At 43.5% G+C, this 19,988-nt stretch overlaps 1 protein-coding gene across 2 annotated transcripts in view; it reads right to left on the minus strand.

The window, feature by feature from the left end:
• The window catches only part of AIG1 (androgen induced 1), a 317,798-nt gene that overhangs the window by 1,288 nt on the left and 296,522 nt on the right, over positions 1 to 19,988 (minus strand). For both annotated transcript variants that reach the window (XR_008891379.1, XM_056566741.1), the window contains one exon: positions 8,072 to 8,235. Coding sequence is in view for 1 of the 2 variants with exons in the window: in XM_056566741.1 (XP_056422716.1) it covers positions 8,072 to 8,235 (164 nt within the window). In the remaining variant the exon portion in view is untranslated. The remainder of the gene's footprint in view (positions 1 to 8,071; positions 8,236 to 19,988) is intronic.

Consider the following 19,988-nt stretch of genomic DNA (forward strand, 5'->3'; position numbering starts at 1 on the left):
GACTATCTTTTTGTGAACTGGCTATTTCTTATTAAAGTTCGTTCCCATAAACTACAAGTCCCATGATTCCTTGTTTATAAGTGTGAGGTCACTTTTCTCCAACCCACACATCAGCCCATTGAAACTTGAAACCCATACATCAGCCACTATCCCATGATCTCCCTCCCACCCAGCTGTTGCTCCACCAATTGCAGTAAAGACAGGCTTCCTCTGATCACCTGATTAGTGATGTAATGCATGCACTGCAACCTGGGAAAACCTGAGACAACTGTCATTTTGTATGCTGTTTAAAATAAACATTGGGTCAATTATCGAAGAATTGTGAGACTACCATAAAACACAGGTACAGATACTACATTATAAACTACACTAAGGCCACTTTCACACTGCCGTTGTCATCCTGTATATGATCCCTATCATGCTCTCTTGATCCTCTTAACCAGGAAGTCACAAATGAGTTAAAATTGGGGAACAATAACATATAACGGATGGCCAATGTCTGTTATTGTAACAGAATGTCTATTAAATAAAACGGACATTGCCCATCCGTTATGATCCGTTATTTGATCCACTTATTCATGATCTGTTATTGGTGAATAACGGGTGTCAAAAGGCAGGAACATGACGGCAGTGTGAAAGTAGCCTAACTTTACAGCCCCTCAATCAAATAAAAAAAATCCCAGAATACCCCTTTAAGGTGTTGAGACTGGCTAGGTTATTCCTGGATTTTAATATGCCTCTTCTTGAGCCACTTTTTTGTCACCTTAGCCATGTGTTTTTGGTCATTTTCCTGCTGGAATACCCATCCTGACCAATCCTCACCCAAAATTTGATGGTACATGGGCCCTATCCATTGTCCCTTTGAGCCAGTAAAGTTGTCCTGTCCCTTTAGCAGAAAAACCTCCATGTTTGATGGTGAGCATGATGGTGGGGTCATAGGCAGCATTCCTCATCCAATCACAGGGAGCTGAGCTGATGCCTGCCAGTGGGCCTGTACATGAGTTTTCTTGTGCAGGGGGACCTTGCAGGCACAGCATAGGGTGTTACCAATTGTTTTCTTAGTGACTATGGTCCCACTTGCCTTGAAATCATATACAAGATCCTCCCATAGTTTTGGGCTAATTCCTCCCCATTACTATTATTATTGAAATGCCACAAGATGAGATTTTGTATGGAGCACCCGACTGAGGGAGACTGACAGCTACCATTAATACTATAAACTGATAATTTTTTTGTCACTGGGCAAACGTAAAAAATCAGCAGATGATCAAATAAAATTCTTTCTTTTTGTTTATCTGTCTATGCTTCCATAAGGTAGAAAAATAATGTCCAATGTCAAAGAGGCATTCCCAGACTGAAGTGCTAAGGGCATAGAACACCTCCTTGCTTCCCATTTGATCACTATAGGTGTTTTATTGACAGTGAGCTGGAAGCCAAGCCCTGTTTCCAAATCACCTGCGCACAAAATTTGGAAACAGGGCTTGGCACTTCTGAAACTTGGGTATGCCTCTATAACAGTCGATACAATAGAATAAAATTAGCCTCTTAAGGACCAAGGACGTACCGGTACGTCCTGAGTCCTTTCCCTTTCTATAACGAGGGACCCGTGGCTAATAGCGCGCAACACTGATCGCGGTGCCGCGCGCTATTAACCCTTTCGATGCGGCGTTCAAAGTTGAACGCCGTGTCTAAAGTGAAAGTAAAACCATGCCGGATAGCTCTGGGAGCTGTTTGGGATCACCGCAACGAAATCGCGGCATCACGAACAGCTTATATGACAGCCGGAGGATGCCTACCTGCCTCCATGCTGTCCGATCGCCGAATGACTGCTCAGTGCCTGAGATCCAGGCATGAGCAGTCAAGCGGCAGAATCATTGATCACTGGTTTCTTATGAGAAACCAGTGATCAATGTAAAAGATCAGTGTGTGGAGTGTTATAGCCCCCTATGGGGGCTATAATATTGCCAAAAAAAAAGTGAAAAAAAAGGGAATAAAGATCATTTAACCCCTCCCTAATAAAAGTTTGAATCACCCCCCTTTTCCCATAAAGAAAAAAAAACTGTGTAAATAAAAATAAACATATGTGGTATCGCCGCGTGCGGAAATGTCTGAGTTATAAAAAGATATCATTAATTAAACCGCAAGGTCAATGGCGCATGCGCAAAAAAATTCCAAAGTCCAAAACAGTGTCTTTTTGGTCACTTTTTATATCATGAAAAAAATGAATAAAAAGCGACCAATAAGTCCGATCAATACAAAAATGGTACCTGTAAAAATTTCTGATCACGGCGCAAAAAATTAGCCCTCAAACCGCCCCATATACAGAAAAATTAAAAAGTTATAGGGGTCAGAAGATGACAATTTTAAACGTATACATTTTCCTGCATGTAGTTATGATTTTTTTCAGAAGTACGACAAAATCCAACCTATATAAGTAGGGTATCATTTTAATCATATGGACCTACGGAATAAAGATAAAGTGTCATTTTTACCGAAAAATGTACGGCGTAGAAACTGAAGCCCCCAAAAGTTAAAAATTGAGTTTTTTTTCAATTTTGTCTCACAATGATTTTTGTTTCCGTTTCACCATAGGTTTTTGTGTAAAATTACTGATGTCATTACAAATTGGAATTGGTGGCGCAAATAAGCAATCATATGGATTTTTAGGTGCAAAATTGAAAGAGTTATGATTTTTTAAAGGTAAGGAGGAAAAAATGAAAGTGCAAAAACGGAAAAAACCCTGGTCCTTAAGCGGTTAATTTTCTATGTTATGGTGGCACAGAAAGATATTTGAAAGGTACCATGTGTTTTTTTGCGCTTTTTTTTTTAATCTAACGCTATCTAACAGAAGTTGAGAACATGAATTGCAGCTGACAGATTCCCTTTAAAGAGAGGAATAATACAAGAGTTTATCAGTTATCTTTTGATCGTTGTGCATGTTTACATAGGGAAATGATTGGGAATGAACATTTGTATAAGCTATTAAATCCTATTAACTCCAAATCTAAGGAGCCAACTGCATAAAGTAAAGGGATTTCCTAGCACTAATAATACGTTTTCCCTGATAATGATGAAAACTGCTAAAAAAATTTGAATTAACAAGCTTGTCATCTACTACAATTAATAGCTGAATGTCCCCTTTGTGACCATTTCCTACCATTCAGCTGGACTAAGGAAGCCACTAACTGGAGATTTCCTAACACATTTACAGGTTAATTATGACCTAACACTATGACTGCTGTTGTGCATTGCTCCTTGACTTTAGTTATTAAACTGTTACAAGTTATCTTATGTATAAGCCATTTATTTCTGAAATGCCCGCTTTGTTGCCTGCTGATCTCCTTGAAGGATGCATTACATATTTTAAGTCTGCTTAGTCTGGGCTTCTACTTGTCTGTCTGGCAGAGGCAACATTTCTCAAATAAAGAAAACACTTGGTGACTGTACTTTCTGGTAAAATCATTTAGGCATTTCTTCTGGGAACAGCTACATTCTTGAAACAGGTTTTCTGCAAAAGCACAATACCCCATGTCTGAAATTTTTATTCGGCATATGAGGCTAATAACAACAAAACAAAATCCTTCTTATACTTCATTAATCTGTTGTGAAAGCTATTTGTAGGTCACTAAAGGTCTATCTAATGGTATCCATAAGTAACATTTGTATAGCAGTTGTCTGGCATTGTGACATCATATAGAGTAAGCAAGAACAAGCCTGCTGAAGGAGAATATCTATGTATAGGTAAAAAGACAAAATGAAGTGCCTCCTAGTCCTAATGATCTACCAATAACAGTGCCTGCTACTACAGCATCCGTGGAAATAAAAAGGACCAGGACACTGAATGCTTTGAAGTCCCTTGCGCAGAATAGGGTTAAGTTTACTTGATCATAAATTGGAAGACAAATCAATGATCAAAGACATCTATAGTATCTTTTTTCAGCTGTTCCCCAGATGCCCTTGGTGTATGGCTCATAAAGGTATACTAGACCAGAAACAAAAATTGTTTGCAATTGGATGTAAACAGGCCTGCAAAGGGCTCATTCCTCCCAGCATTAATTGTAAAGAATATTCCAACCAATGAAAACAATATAGCTTACACTATTGGAAAAAATTGGGGGTGCCTAAAACGTAACTTTTACTCAAGTCGCTTAAAACCACACCAAAATCAAAGTGCATATAACAATGCCATCACCTTAAACCATATGAAAAAAAAATCACCATATTTCATACCACTATTGAGTGGTTATTTGTATCCACAATAATAATTGCACATGCCCTACGCATTTCTGCTCAGATGTTGAGCATCATCAGGGGACTAGCACAAACTGCATATGAATATTATAGTTATGATCTAAAAGTATGAAATATTGTTATAGTGGCACCCGATACACACCTCCTATAAAGAAAGGGGTAAAAATAGCACCATTGGTCAGATGCTCATATATTTTTTATGGCAGCGGCAATCAGATATGGCATTCCGGACCTGAAAGAAAAACAAAACGGCCTCTGGTCACATAGTCTCGACCTGTTTAGTGCCATATATTCCCATATTTCTGGGTACTGTACTTACAGTCCCGGTTTAGTTTCCATTCACCTAAAGGGAATAAAGCATAAAAGTACTAATCACTAATATGTCCGGGATACCTGCAAGAAACCTAGCTATTATGCCGCTAGGGAGCTACTTACAGTTGCCCGCCGCATAACCGGTACGAAGAGTCGGATGGAGCACCAACCCGCAGTGGCGGGGAGCCGTACTGTCAATGTCGGCTGCGCTGCGCTCTCCATGCGACTCTTCCGGCGTCTGGCATCATATCCTGTCTCACCAGCACTACGTCAGTCGGGACACGCCCTCCTCTGACGCCTCAGGGGGCGGGACTAAGTTCCGAGCGCAGTGTCACAATAGCGGACCGGAAATGTAATGTTGTGATTACGGCTAGCTTGATCAAAATCTAATTACAGGTAGCAAAGCATACCTTATATGCCATTATACTAAATACATATTGAGCGCATCCTAAAACTCTCCTTTGTTGGATAGTTATTATTTGTGTCATGAGACATATAATTACAGACGTTCACGAACTTGAGTATGACAAAGGGGCCAAGTGACAGCGTATCCTAGGCTATTAGATGGATACCAGGTCCCTCATTCTTTATGTCACTTAACCCTATGTCACAATCAATTGATAGTTAAGGCCAATTCTGGCATAAAAGATAGTTAGTACCACAGATACAGAAGGGGTGAATCATGACGTGTCCTAACTTATCAAAGAGGATACCTGATCCAATCGTTCTATATATAATATAATATCACCCCATGTCTATACTGTAAATGGTATTGACACTAATCTGTAAAGGTATATAATAAGGTAGTAATATTAGGAAAAAACGCTATACCAAGGGTGATATACCGAACAATGACCCAAGGACTAAGGTAGATCATAAATCATGGTCCCCAACGACACCCAGGTGAATTACACCCAATAGTCTTTTTACAGTATTTTTATTATTAAAGATAATAAATTGAGTAATTTCTAGGAGGTGGTCCCCTGGGGATACTAGCATAGGGGAGTGAGAGGGGAGTAAGCGTGGCCCTAGGGATCCTATCTCACCCTACTCTATCTGAAACCCTAACCCTAGGCAGAGTTTACACCCTAAAAAGGGCGGCCCCGCGCTGGTACCTCCTACTTGGCCTAACATGCCGCAAAGCTAATGGTGACTTCTAACTTAAGGCCCACTAGGGTCTCCACTATCTACCTAGGTGTCACCAGTATGTTAGAGGGGACCACTCCCTTATATGAAACAAGCAAAATTAAGTTGGTCATTAAGACCATTGGGGGATAATGTCCCTAACTCATAGATCCACCTGCATTCTCTCTGCAGGAGGATCCTATCAAAGTCCCCGCCTCTTGCGGATGGATTGATTTTTTCCAAACCAAAAAATCTCAGATCAAATTCATTACCTCAATGGGCGTGATTCATGTGGCGGGCTACAGGGGTATGTCTTTCCCTTCGGATATCTCCTAGGTGTTCTAATATTCTCTTCTTAAACATTCTGAAGGTCTTGCCCACATATTTCTTATTACATGGACAGACCGCCAAATAAATCACGCCTCGTGTACCACAGTTAATAAAGTCACTAATATTGTACCTCTTTCCCGTATTCTCATTAATTAATTATTTTAACTTTGATAAATTGGGGCATGCTTTACAGTGGCCACATGGATGATTCCCCGGTGGTATGGGTCCTCTGTTTAGCCATGTGGTCCTACTAGATGTATCTGGGGAAAGGTGACTCTGTGTGATCATATCTCCCAAATTTTTACCCCTACGAAAGGTAATCTGTGGATAATTTGGTATTAGTTCTTTGAGGTCAGGGCCCATCTCAAGTATATTCCAATGACGTTGTAAGATCTCTCGCATATGAGTAACTCCAGTATCAAATGTTGCTACAATTCTCATTGGGTGAATCACATTTTCTGATTGCTTAGGTGTCAATAAAGTTTCCCTGGGCGTCCTAAGGGCATGATGGTAAGCTGTCCTTAAGACATAGTCCGGATATCCCCTATGAATAAATCTGCGCCTCAAATCTTGTGCCTCCCCTCCTTCAGAAAATCATTTTTTTCCGAACAATTCCTCCTGAGGCGGAGATACTGCCCCCGCGGACATATTAGTTATTAGTCCTTTTATGCTTTATTCCCTTTAGGTGAATGGAAACTAAACCGGGATTGTAAGTACAGTACCCAGAAATATGGGAATATATGGCACTAAACAGGTCGAGACTATGTGACTAGAGGCCGTTTTGTTTTTGTTTCAGGTCCGGAATGCCATATCTGATTGCCGCTGCCATGAAAAATATTCTACACACCATATAATGAGCATCTGACCAATGGTGCTATTTTTATCCCTTTCTTTATAGGAGGCACTGTGTATCGAGTGCCACTATAACAATATTTCATACTTTTAGATCATTAGTCCCCTGATGATGCTCAACATCTGAGCAGAAACGCGTAGGGCATGTGCAATTATTATTGTGGATACAAATAACCACTCAATAGTGGTATGAACTATGGTGATTTTTTTTTCATTTGGTTCAAGGTGATGGCATTGTTATATGCACTTTGATTTTGGTGTGGTTTTAAGCGACTTGAGTAAAAGTTACATTTTAGGCACCCCCAATTTTTTCCAATAGTGTAAGCTATATTGTTTTCATTGGTTGGAATATTCTTTATACTAGACCAGGGCCTATAAATAGGTAGATGTTCGATAGCCTGAGCATTAAATTGATCTATAAGATTGGCACTTTTTTGCTACAGCCTGCTATAGGCATAACTAAGGACTGGGGTTCCCATGAAAAACCCATTGGCTCCCGATGGGGCCACTGGAATACTAATGACTTATCTAAATATTGCCTGGATGCTGCGATTGCTATTGATCGCCGCATCTAAACAGTTAAATGATGGATGTCGGAGTGGTCTTCAAAGTCTATCCTCACAGGGAAATGTCATCTGCATATAGCAGCCAGCACCTGCCTGATATGCCATGAACCTGGCTCCCAAGCTCACCCACCACCAGCTCTAATAACTATTTACGGCCATATTTTTCTTCTGATTTTACTCTGTGTAAAGAGTATATTCACACATAGTGGACTATGCTGCAGATTTGTTCAGAATTTTACCAATTAGTCAAAATCTGTCAAAAAACACCCTAAGGCTATATTCACACACCATTTTTGAGCCCTATTTTGAGCTACAAAAAGCTGAAAAATTGATTGGTCCATTTTTACAGCCATATACAGCTCAAACAATGACCAAAAATAGCCTATGGCTGGTTTCACACTACATTTAACTCTCCCTTATGAGGGAACAGAGTCAGGCATGAGGGAGAGGGAAGGCAATCTGTATCAAGTCTGTTTAGCCCAGTCAGCTAAAGTTACTAGAAACAGATCTGAACCGTAACCGGTCAGTAAGGTTACTGACCAATTCTACATATTCTACATTTTTTATTATTTCTAGCAATGCTTTTGCTTGCACATAATGATAAATAGTATGCAGGTACTTGCTTTAAAACTTACATTTATCTAAGTCCCAAATATAACTGTTTAGTTTTTCACCCAGAACATAGTAGATGTTAATGATAGCAGTGACTAGCAGGAAGAAGAATATTTTGGCTAGCGGACTGATGTATTCCAGAAGAGGGTACACCCATACTCCCGTCACATGATGAACCCAGCACACCCTGAAAGAAAGCAGAAGGAAACAAAGGAGTTACTTGTTAAAGTTTCAGCATATCTTAATTCCAGAAAATACATCTCCAGCACTTCCTAGGCTTTAACTACAGTGAAAGAGACTAATAAAACTAACAAACGCTGGGAATCTGGAGAATGTTAATGTGTTAAGCCAGTGCTTTGTAAGAAAATCTAGGGACACATCAATCACACTATTCTATGCAGTAGCTATGTAGGAAAAGTCATATTTATATAATAGTGAAGGCATTTCAGACCAAATGTGACATATGCACACATGCCAGCTGAGACGGATGGATTGACCAAGCCACTCTGGGCATTTACACAGGCATGCCATGCCTACATAGACAGTATTGTATGCCGATTAATACAACAGAATCTTATACGAATCAATATAGAAGAATAAAAGATCAGAACCGTCAGGCCCACTTCCTTTGAAAGTTGGGAACCTCTGCGATCTCCCTGCTGCACCCGGCGTTCGTTTAGAGCGTTGGGTGCAGCTCCGGAGACATGTGATGTCACAGTCAAGCCCCACTTGTGATGTCACGGCCACGTCACGGCCCCTCCCATAGACTTGCATTGAGGGGGCGTGGTCATGACATCATGAGCGGGGTGTGGCCATGATGCCACAAGCCTCTGCCCGGCATCCCCTGTCATCTGGCACAGAACGAAGTTCGCTTTATGCACCTGATGTCTAGGGTGCCGCAGCCGAGATTTGGATAGGGGATAAGATGTCTAGGGGCAGCTGTCTAGGGGAAGAGTACCCCTTTAATCCTTGGGCAGACTGAAGTTTTGATTCTTCCTTTCCCTTTGTTATGGTTCCCATATTGGCCATGTTTGTTTCCACTTATGTTGTTTCTAGATGTTCCTTGATTTAAAGCTGTTGTTCATGTTCTTATTACGTTTGCTTGTTACATGAAGAATTTTATAAAATTGGAATGAAAAAAAAAAAAGGAAAGGAAATAAGAGGAAATCACCTAAGTAAGTTATGTGCAACTGCCAAGTAACATCAAAAGTTTTTGAGAATCCATAAGGATACTAGTCTTGGCAGCGAGGAAAATAAGATAAATAAGCTTTCAATTCCCCTTAGAGGTCTCCGGTATTGGGGCATTTAAAAGTGCTTGTTCCAGGCGCTTCCGAAAGTTCACTTCTATAATGGAGTCAATTAGGTAATATATACAAATCCTAAAGAGTTGCACATGGGGACAGTCCCACCATTTGTGAAGCATAGTGCCATGACTCCGGCATCTACAAAAGCATAGGGGAGTCCAAGGGATATATTCGAGCTACCATCTAAGGTACCATCTAAAAAAAAACTTCCAGCCTGAACTCTGACAAGTTAAAATGAATAGAGTGTTTAGAGGTAGTAACAGCCATTTTGGCCCATTCCCTGGGTTCGAATGAGCAGATTCCCAAGCTAACATATTTAGTTGGGAAGGGGGGAGGGGTTGAAAATGGAAAGACTGAATGAATGAATGAATCAGGGCAATAATTAGTCTTTGCCATTTTCACCAAATTTTTTGGGATGGAGCTGCCCTTACCATCAGCTGACAACTGCTGGTCATTGATTTACTTTTTTCCCTTAGATATTACATTTGTTTTCTATTTTTATATTATTGTTTCTTAAGGTAACAGGGAACACATGCTTTGTGTGGTCCCTCCATATTTCCATATACACACCCAGGGATGTGGAAACCCTATCGCCGACGCCCAGGACATGTAGTTCAGGGCGCCGGGCAGGTGAATTTTTCATAGATTTAGCCCTGTATCAGGCAAGCAGGGACAGACCGACTTCCCCCTTATTTTTCTTCAATGCCGGTGTGAGGCGCAGGAGCCGATGCAAGTCTGCACCTCACACTGGCGCTCAGGGTGTATGGAGGGGGTGGCGGCCCCCAGCTGATTTCAGTAGCCGGGGGCCGCTGCTCAGAGCCCCCCCAGCCGGTGTCGCTCCTCCCCGCTCTAACCTCACTCCTCCCCACTGTAGCTTCGGCAACGTAACAAGGGGTGCAGTGAGCATTTACACCCCACTGGCGTTTGACAGTTCTTTGTAACAGTGGCTGTGCAAATGAAAAATTACATTTTTCATTTTCATGGACCACTGTTCCAAAAAAAATGTCAGTCACCTGTGCGGTATTAAGGCTCACTATACCCCTTATTACGTTCCGTGAGGGGTGCAGTTTCTAAAATGGGGTCGCATGGTGCGCTCTCACTCCTGAGCCTTGTTACGTGCCCGCAGAGCATTTTATGCCCACATATGGGGTATTTACGTACTTGGGAGATATTGTGTTACAAATTTTGTGGGTCTTTTTTCCTTTTTACCTCTTATGAAAATGAAAAGAATGGGGCAACACCAGCATGTTAGAGTAAAAAAAATTTTTTTTTACACTAACTTGCTGGTGTAGACCCCAACTTGACCTTTTCATAAGGGGTAAAGGGAGAAAAATCCCCCCAAAATTTGTAGCGCAATTTCTCCCGAGTACGGAGATACCCCATGTGTGGCCCTAAACTGTTGCCTTGAAATACGACAGGGCTCTGAAGTGAGAGAGCGCCATGCGCATTTGAGGCCTAAATTAGGGACTTTCATAGGGGTGTACCCGGATGCAAGCGTTTAGCATTTGCCTCCTCCAACAAAAATATTGTACGTCAGTTTTCCCCAAACAGGGTGCCTCCAGCTGTTGCAAAACTCCCAACATGACTGGACAGTCAGTGGCTGTCCGGCAATACTGGGAGTTGTTAGGCTGGAGGCTCCGTTTTGGAAGAACTGACGTACAAGACGTTTTTAATTTTTACTTGGGGGAGGGGGGGGGGGGGGGGGCGACATTGTAAAGGTGTAGTGTATATGTAGTGTTTTACTCTTTATTTAGGGTAAGTGTAGTGTAGAGTAGTGTTTTTAGGGTACATTCACACAGGCGGAGGTTTACGGGGAGTTTCCCTCTGCAGCGGAAAATTTGCCGCATCTCAAACTTAAAGCGGGAAACTTGCTGCAAAACTACAACTCCCAGCATGCACTGACAGACATGCTGGGATTTGTAATTATGCAACAGCTGGAGGCACATGGGTTGGGATTGGGAAACACTGAGTTAGGTAACAGACTACCGCAGTGTTTCTGCACCACTGTCTGTTTCCTAACTCTGTTTCCCAACCCATGTGCCTCCAGCTGTTGCAAAACTACAACTCCCAGCATGCATGGTATGTCAGCGCATGCTGGGAGTTATAGTTTTGCAACAGCAGGAGGCACACAGGGTTGGGAAACACTGAGTTAGGAAACAGACAATGTTTCCCAACCTGTGTGCCACCAGTTGTTGCAATACTACAACTCTCAGCATGCCCAGACAGCCGAATGGAATGTTGGGAGTTGTAGTTATGCAACAACTGGGGGAGAACAGTTTGGAGACCACTGTGTAGTGGTCTCCAAATTGTAGCCCTCCAGATGTTGCAAAACTTCAACTCCAAGCATGCCCAGACTGCTCAGGCATGCTGGTAGCTGTAGTTCGGCAACATCTGAAGGGCCAGATGTTGCTGAACTACAACTCCCAGCATGCCTGGACAGTCTTGGCATGCGTTGAATTGACAACTGGAACGCTACAGTTTGGACACCTCTGTATAGTGGTCTCCAAACTGTGCCCTTCCAGATGTTGCAAAAGTACAACTCTCAGCATGCTGAGAATGTCCAGGCATGCTGGAAGTTGTAGTTCTGTAACAACTGAAGGGCCAGATGTTACAGAACTACAACTCCCAGCATGCCCGGACTGTCTGGGAATGCTGAGAGTTGTAGCTTTGCAACATCTGGAATGACAGTTCTGAGACCACTGCACAGTGGTCTCCAAACTGTGGCCCCCCAGATGTTGCAAAACTACAACTCCCAGCATGCCTGGACAGCCAAGGCTGTCTGGGCATGCTGGGAGTTGTAGTTTTGAGACTTCTTGATACAGCAGTGAAGATCACTTTATGGCGATCTTCACAGCTGCATCCAACACCGCCGCCGCCAATTGCCTGCCGCTCGCCTGCTGTCAGCTCCTGCCGCCTCCCGGTGTCCCCGCGCTGCCAGTCCCCGTCGCACCATCGCTGCCATATTTCCCCCGCTCTGCCCCGACATCCAGGGCCGGCAGAGCAGGGGAAATGCCCCGCAATTCGTCGATTGGCAGCATCGGCCAATCACAGGGGATAGGAGGTGGTGGCATCCCTGCCACCTCAATCCTATCCTTCAGGTCGGTCGGAGCTGTCTCTGACAGCTTCGATCATCCCTATTTTCCGGGCTATCGGGTCATCAGAGACCCAATCAGCCCGTAATAGCCGCGAATCGCCGATCTGAATTGATTGATGATTTGCAGCGATCGCTGACATGGGGGGGTCTCAGGACCCCCCTGGTATTTGCACGGGATGCCTGCTGAATTATTTCAGCAGGCATCCCGTTCCGATCCCCGTCCGGCTAGCCTCAGGGATCGAAATTCTCACGGGCGTACAGGTACGCTCTAGGTCCTTAAAGGGGTACTCTGCCCCTAGACATCTTATCCCCTATCCAAAGAATAGGGGATAAGATGTCAGATCGCTGGGGTCCCGCTGCTGGGGACCCCGGGGATCGCTGCTGCAGCAACCCGCTATCATTACTGCGCAGAGCGAGATCGCTCTGCACGTAATGATGGGCAATACAGGGGCCGGAGCATTGTTACGTCACGGCTCCGCCCCTCGTGACATCACGGCCCACCCCCGTCAATACAAGTCTATGGGAGGGGGCGTGGCGGTCGCCACGCCCCCTGCCATAGACTTACATTAAGGGGACAGGCAGTGATGTCATGAGGGGCGGAGCCATGATGTCACGCTGCTCCGGCCCCTGTATCGCCCGTTATTACGCACAGAGCGAACTCGCTCTGTGCAGTAATGATGGTGGGGTGCCGCAGTGGCGATTCCCGGGGTCCCCAGCAGCGGGACCACGGCAATCTAACATCTTATCCCCTATCCTTTGGATAGGGGATAACATGCCAGGGGCGGAGTACCCCTTTAAATACCAGGACACAAGGGCGTATCCACACGCCCGTGGTCCCCAACAGGTTAAGATCTCCCCTTAGAGATTGGGCAGATCAGTTATGACGCACTCTGCTAGGTCATAGAGGAATATGTGCGACTGTACAGTTACAGATGCACAGTTCTCTCTAACTCCTCCTTGCATTGATAGAGAGAAATATATGAAGTTGAACAATCAGTGTTCAGCCTCTTGTTGGAGAAGAGAGTAAACAATAGACGCCTGATATGAATGATAAACAATAGAAAAGCACTGTGATCCCACACAGAAAAAAATATTCAAGTGCATCAGAAATGCATTAGAAGAATTTTACACCCTCTTCTAGTATAAAATAATACAAGCCAAAGTGTTTCAGTCCTTAATAATGTCATGAAGGACTAAACCCCTTGGACATTAACCTTTTCTCTGCCCTAGTACATAAGGGATAGTAACATTATCCCCTTCTGTGCCCTAGACCACCAAAGAAAGTAACAGTAACCCCTTCCTTGCCCTAGATCACTAGAGATGCAAAAAAATCCTTCCACTGCACATCCTTCAGGATTGGTGTCCTCCAATAATGGTGTCACCAGGGATAAAGAAATTGACATACAGAGGTTGTTAACCTTTCTCTTTGCCAACATATCCCCAAAATTAGGGATCGACCGATATCGTTTTTTTAGGGCCGATACCGATAATCGGTGCAGGTTAGGGCCGATAGCCGATAACTTATACCGATATTCCGGTATAACTTATCAGTTATTTAACCCCCTGCGACACCGCTGCAGATCATTGATTTAAAGCGGGCGCTTTAAATCAATGATCTGCAGTGGCTTTTGCGGGGCCATAGGCCACCGCCGCCGCCGCCACCACCCGCTTCTCTCCCCTTACCTGTCAGGGTGGTCCAGGCCATCCATCCTTCCTGTAGTGTCCGGGGGCGTTCCGGGTGGAGGGTGGTCCGGTCCGGGCTGTCCTTCTCCGGCGGTCATCTTCTCCACTCCGGGCAGGCTCCGGCCTAGTACGCTGCATAGACGCCGCTGCGCAGTGACGCCCGTGCGCAGCGACGCACCTGACGTCACGGCGTAGCGGCGTCTATGCAGCGTACTAGGCCAGAGCCTGCCCAGAGTGGAGAAGAAGACCGTGGGAGAAGAAGGACAGCCCGGACCGGACCACCCTCCACCCGGAACGCCCCCGGACACTACAGGAATGATGGATGGCCCGGACCACCCCCATTACGGGTAAGTTTAATTTTTTTATGGACTCGGAGGGTGGGGGAGGGGCCCGACCGGTATAGCGGTATGGGAAACTCTTTTACTTTTAGCTGCTGAGGAAAAGTCCTACGGAGGACTTGAAACTTGAAACATCTAGGCCCCCTTGAACAACACGACATTATGTTACAGAGCGAGGGGGTGGCGGTCGCGGTGCGGTGGGGGCGGTGCGGGGGGCGGGGCATTATCGCCTTATCCGCCCGATACCGATAATGCCCAAAATCGTGATTATCGGCCGATAATAGCGGCCATACCGATAATCGGTCGATCCCTACCCAAAATGACACAAGAATACTAGCTTAGAATAAATGATTTGTGATATTCTGTCAATGCTTTATTTATCTATGTGTAGCCACCCAGCTGCTGTGATGTGCAATCTTTTTGATGTTAGGTGCTTAGAAAAATATAAAAACACTATTGTAATTGAGGAAACAGAGGCTACAAACTCATTACTTTAGTTTTTCACACTAGTCATCTTTATTGCATTAGACCACCAGGAATGATAGCAATATTCCTTACCGAGGCCTAGACTGTCAAGGATGCTGACAATAACCCCATTCTTTGCCCTACACCATCTGAGATTCTGTCAGCCCTTCCCTTTTCTGGTATACGTGTAATGACATAGACCCCAAAACACCTTCATAGCCTGCTCATTTAGAGGACACAGTGCCCCAGTTTCCTAACTCTGCCATTCATTAGTCATTAACAATTTTTTACCATTGTAGTTTTTGCTCATATTTGACTTTAAACCAACGTAACACATTTAAAAACAGAAAAATCTGAAAAATAATCTGAGAATGAGTAATACCGCTCATACCATAAATCCATCCATGTGCGCATTAATACTAACATTTCATAGTGTGTCTGTCAGCCAGAATGTGGGTATTTCACTCAGCACATCAAAATCTCAGGCAAAAGAGATAGTGGCTCTGTTTTGAGAATTATATAGAGCCTCTGTTACTCTTATGCTTTCATGTATGCTCTTTAGTGCTCTGGGATGACATTTTGTGGCTTTTGTACATAATGGTCATGCTGTAAAAGTTGGAAGAATTTTTTAAATGATATTAGTGGTAGCAAATGGAATATTTTCTTAATAAAGACACATGGCTGTGGAATTTAATGGCATTGAATGTTTCCAGTCCTGTAATGTGTGTTGAGCCTTTTTTCAGCATAGGCAGACCATTTATAAAGAGGTTAGAATATAATATTACAGATATTATAGAGGGATCTGGAGAAGCTAAAGGCTTGGGCACAAACATGGCAGATTAAGTTATAAGTGAATCCGACACCTAGAACACTTGCACTAAACCCAATGCACAGGTTTATAGTGCGTAGATCTGTGGTCCGGTTCCAGAGTTAAACACTGTATTAGGTCTGTTGCTTATTTTTTAATTAAACCCCTTTGCAATGGAGATGGGAGCTGCTGTCCTGAGCTTCCCTGCCTCTCTCTCCATCCACTCCGATGTGCCACGCCCACCTCACGCTCATATGTGTTAAGACTCTATCAATATTTATGAGGTGGATGGGCATATCGGAGCAGAGAAGATGGAGGCAGGGAAGCTTAGAACACCATCTCCCTTCTCCATAGTGCGAAGGGGGTTAATCAACATATAAGAAACAGACCCTAATACAGTGTGTAACTCCAGAACCAGACAACGGATCAGGTTATGTAATACATCATTTTAGTACTGCTCGCCCACACTATAGTGTCAGATTCACTTTTTTTTTTATAAATCCCTAGTCAGACCACATATGAAGTATTGTGTCCATTTTTGGGCACCTGTATTTAAAGGGGTATTCCAGGCCAAAACTTTTTTTTATATATCAACTGGCTCCGCAAAGTTAAACAGATTTGTAAATTACTTCTATTAAAAAATCTTAATCCTTCCAATAGTTATTAGCTTCTGAAGTTGAGTTGTTGCTTTCTGTCTAACTGCTCTCTGATGACTCACGTCCCGGGAGCAGTGTGTGGAAGTATTATATTCAGAGGGCGCAGTGTGGCAGTCTAATATTCAAAGGGCACAGTGTGTGGCAGTAGTATTATACTCAGAGGGCACAGTGTGTGGCAATAGTATTATACTCAAAGGGAACAGTGTGTGGCAGTAGTATTATACTCAGAGGGCACAGTGTGTGGCAGTAGTATTATACTCAGAGTTAGCAGTGTGTGGTAGTATTCAGAGGGTGCAGTGTGTGGCAGTATTATATTCAGAGGGAGCAGTGTCTGGCAGTCTTATATTCAGAGGGCACAGTTTGTGGTAGTATTATATTCAGAGGGTGCAGAGTGTGGCAGTCTAATATTCAGAGGGCACAGTGTGTGGCAGTGGTATTATACTCAGAGGGAGCAGTGTGTGGTAGTATTACATTCAGAGGGTGCAGTATGTGGCAGAATTATATTCAGGGGGTGCAGTGTGTGTGTCAGTAATATACTCAGAAGGAGCAGTGTGTGGTAGTATTCAGAGGGTGCAGTGTGTGGCAGTATTATATTCAGAGGGTACAGTGTGTGGCAGAACTATATTGGGGGCGCAGTGTGTGGAAGTATTATATTCAGAGGGTTCAGTTTGTGGTAGTATAATATTCAAAGGATACAATGACTGGCCTCATTATATTATAATTGTTTTCAAATAGATTATTAGAATGTGCTGACAAAGTGAGGAGCCATCTGGGTGTCACATTCTGCAGAGAGAAGAATTAGCTGGACCCGGCGGTATGTACCATCTGAATTAGATAAGGAAAGACTATAGAGAAGACGTCACCTGTAATAACTTATTTTATTGTGCATTATACCGGACTATGTCCTATCAGAGCTATAGCCACTTGTAAGTTCTGCAGTTAACAACTTCCAGAATCCCCTTATCACTGGTTACATCATACTGGGAGCTGTAGTTTTACATTGTAAAAGCTTCTTTAGTGCTTTCCCCTTACTTGGAAATTGGTATATTTGATTATAATACTGGAAATGCTTTTCTGCGATGCACTTTGGTGTCTCTCACAACAGGCTAAAATATTACTTTGGTGGAGTGTGTGTGTGTGTGTGTGGGGGGGGGGGGGGTTATGGGGTGACACCATTTTCTACCGCACCGGGTGACACCAACCCTGGCAACGCCACTGTGCTGAAGTTGCATTGTTCTTTTCTGTCTGGCAACAGTGCTCTCTGCTGACATATCTGCTTGTCTCGGGAACTGCACAGAGTAGAAGTGGTATGCTATGGGGATTTGCTTCTAAACTGGGCGGTTCCCGAGACATCAGAGAGCACTTAAACAGAAAAGAACAACTCAACTTGAGCAGCTCATAAGTAATGAAAGGCTTAATATTTCTAATAGAAGTAATTTACAAATCTGTTTTACTTTCTGGAGCCAGTTGATATATAAAAAAAAAATTATTTCCTGGATAACCCCTTTAAGCCTTTTTTGTCGAATTTCCATTTTTTGCTTATGTTTTTTTCCTACTCACCTTCTAAGTTTTTATTTTTCATCTACAGAACTGCAGGACAAGTTGTACCTTATTCTACTATGTAATGTATTGCAAACCAGAAACAAATAATTTGCAGGGTGACATGGAAAGAGAAAATGCAACTGCAAAATTTTGTGGGGCAATTATTTCAGCATATGGTAACTGTTGTCTACGAATCTGTCAGTACAATAAACAACGTTCCCAGTTTGTATTTTTGGTGTCTGTCATGAAGCAGACTGTTCAGATCAGCTCAGATTACACAAGATTCTACCATATATTTAAAGCATGGCAATGCGTTAGATATGGTAAAATCTTTATCCTCACCATTCTTGTGGTACATTCCAGTACCCAGGGATGGTGAGGAAATTAAGTTTGTAAGTCTCCCTTTGTAAGTAGTCCCATGGATGGGGAGCTATAATTACTTAGTCCCGTTGACCGCGCTGTAATCACAGCAGTTGGTGAAGAGTGGTGATGCGGGCCGTCAATCACACAGAGGGGGCGTGATTACAGCGCAGCCAACGGGACTAGGTAAGTATAGCTCCCCACCCAGGGGACTACTTAAGCGGGTGGCAGGGGACTTACAAACTTACAAACTGGGCAAGCAAGAAAAGCTCTAAATCTAAGGCCATGTTAACTCATTTTCTTTAAGACAAATTTTGAGAGAAAAAATGTCCCAAAAAGGTACATTTTATGCATATAGGGCATCCCTCTTTAAAAGGGTACTCCGGTTGTCAACATGTTTTTCCGTTTTTGACTTACTCTATCGTTTTGTTTCATTTCTATTCTTGTTGTTTAAGCTACATTATTTCTGTTCTTTGTTGTCTTTTTATCCCCCACTTTGTTTTCCTATCTTTGCTTCTATTTCCTGTTTCTTGCTGTGCTGAAAACTACAAATCCCAGCATGCAACATGCCTTGCTGGTTTGGGGCTGCTCCTTTCTGTTTTTTTTTTTTTTGTTCCGCCCTTTACCCACCCTACTATTTTCCCGGGTCAGCCCCCTTATACACAGCACACTAATATAATCAGCCTTGGTTGGGTTACACTGTCATACACACACAAAAGGGACTACAACTCCCAGCATGTGTCATTCAGGAGTCTTCAGTCTGTGGTATAACACCAGCATGCTGCCTCTGTAGTCTCCTGGGTGTTGTAGTTCACCACATCTCTGTAGGGCATACACCAGTGTTTCCCAACCAGGTTGCCTCCAGGTGTTGCAAAACTACAACTCCCAGCATGCCCTGACAGCCTTTGGGCATGCTAGGAGTTGTAGTTTTACAACAACTGGAGGCACACTGGTTGGTAAACACTGGTGTAACATGATGTGTATGCTTAATAGGCTAGAACAGTGTTTCCCAACCAGTGCACCTCCAGCTGTTGCAAATCTACAACTCTCAGCATACCCAAAGTCTGTCAGGGCATGCTGGGAGTTGTAGTTTTGCAACAGCTGGAGGCACACTGGTTTGTAAACACTATCATACACACACACACACACACACACACACAACAGGGACTACAACTCCCAGCATGTGTCATCCAGGAGTCCCCCCCCTCCCACTTCACATATAGGGGGAGATTTATCCAAACCTGTGCAGAGGAAAACTTGCCCAGTTGCCCATAGCAACCAATCAGCTTGCTGCTTTCATTTTTATGTGAAAAATGAAAGAAGCAATCTGGTTGGTTGCTATGGGCAACTGGGCAAGTTTTCCTCTGCACAGGTTTTGATAAATCTCCCCCATAGAGATCATTCCCAGTATGAGATTTATTCCCCTGCAGTCCGTACATCCCCAGCCCGTGCACCTTCCCATCCTCCCCTTCAGATAACACTTATCTTCTCTGTGAGGTCCTTCTCCTGTGCAGACCTGCATCCTTAGAATGCAGAGCAGGGGGAGGGGGAGGTTAGGAGATGTGTACTCAGCTGGATGAGATGAGGGGGTGTGGCTTATTCCTCTCAAGCAGACAAAGAAAAAAAAAAAAAAGCTGTGACATCTTGTCCACAACAGACTCAGAACTGTGGACAACGGTAAAAGAAAACC

This window comes from Hyla sarda, chromosome 3 (genome assembly GCF_029499605.1).
Source record: "Hyla sarda isolate aHylSar1 chromosome 3, aHylSar1.hap1, whole genome shotgun sequence".
Classification (NCBI taxonomy): domain Eukaryota; kingdom Metazoa; phylum Chordata; class Amphibia; order Anura; family Hylidae; genus Hyla; species Hyla sarda.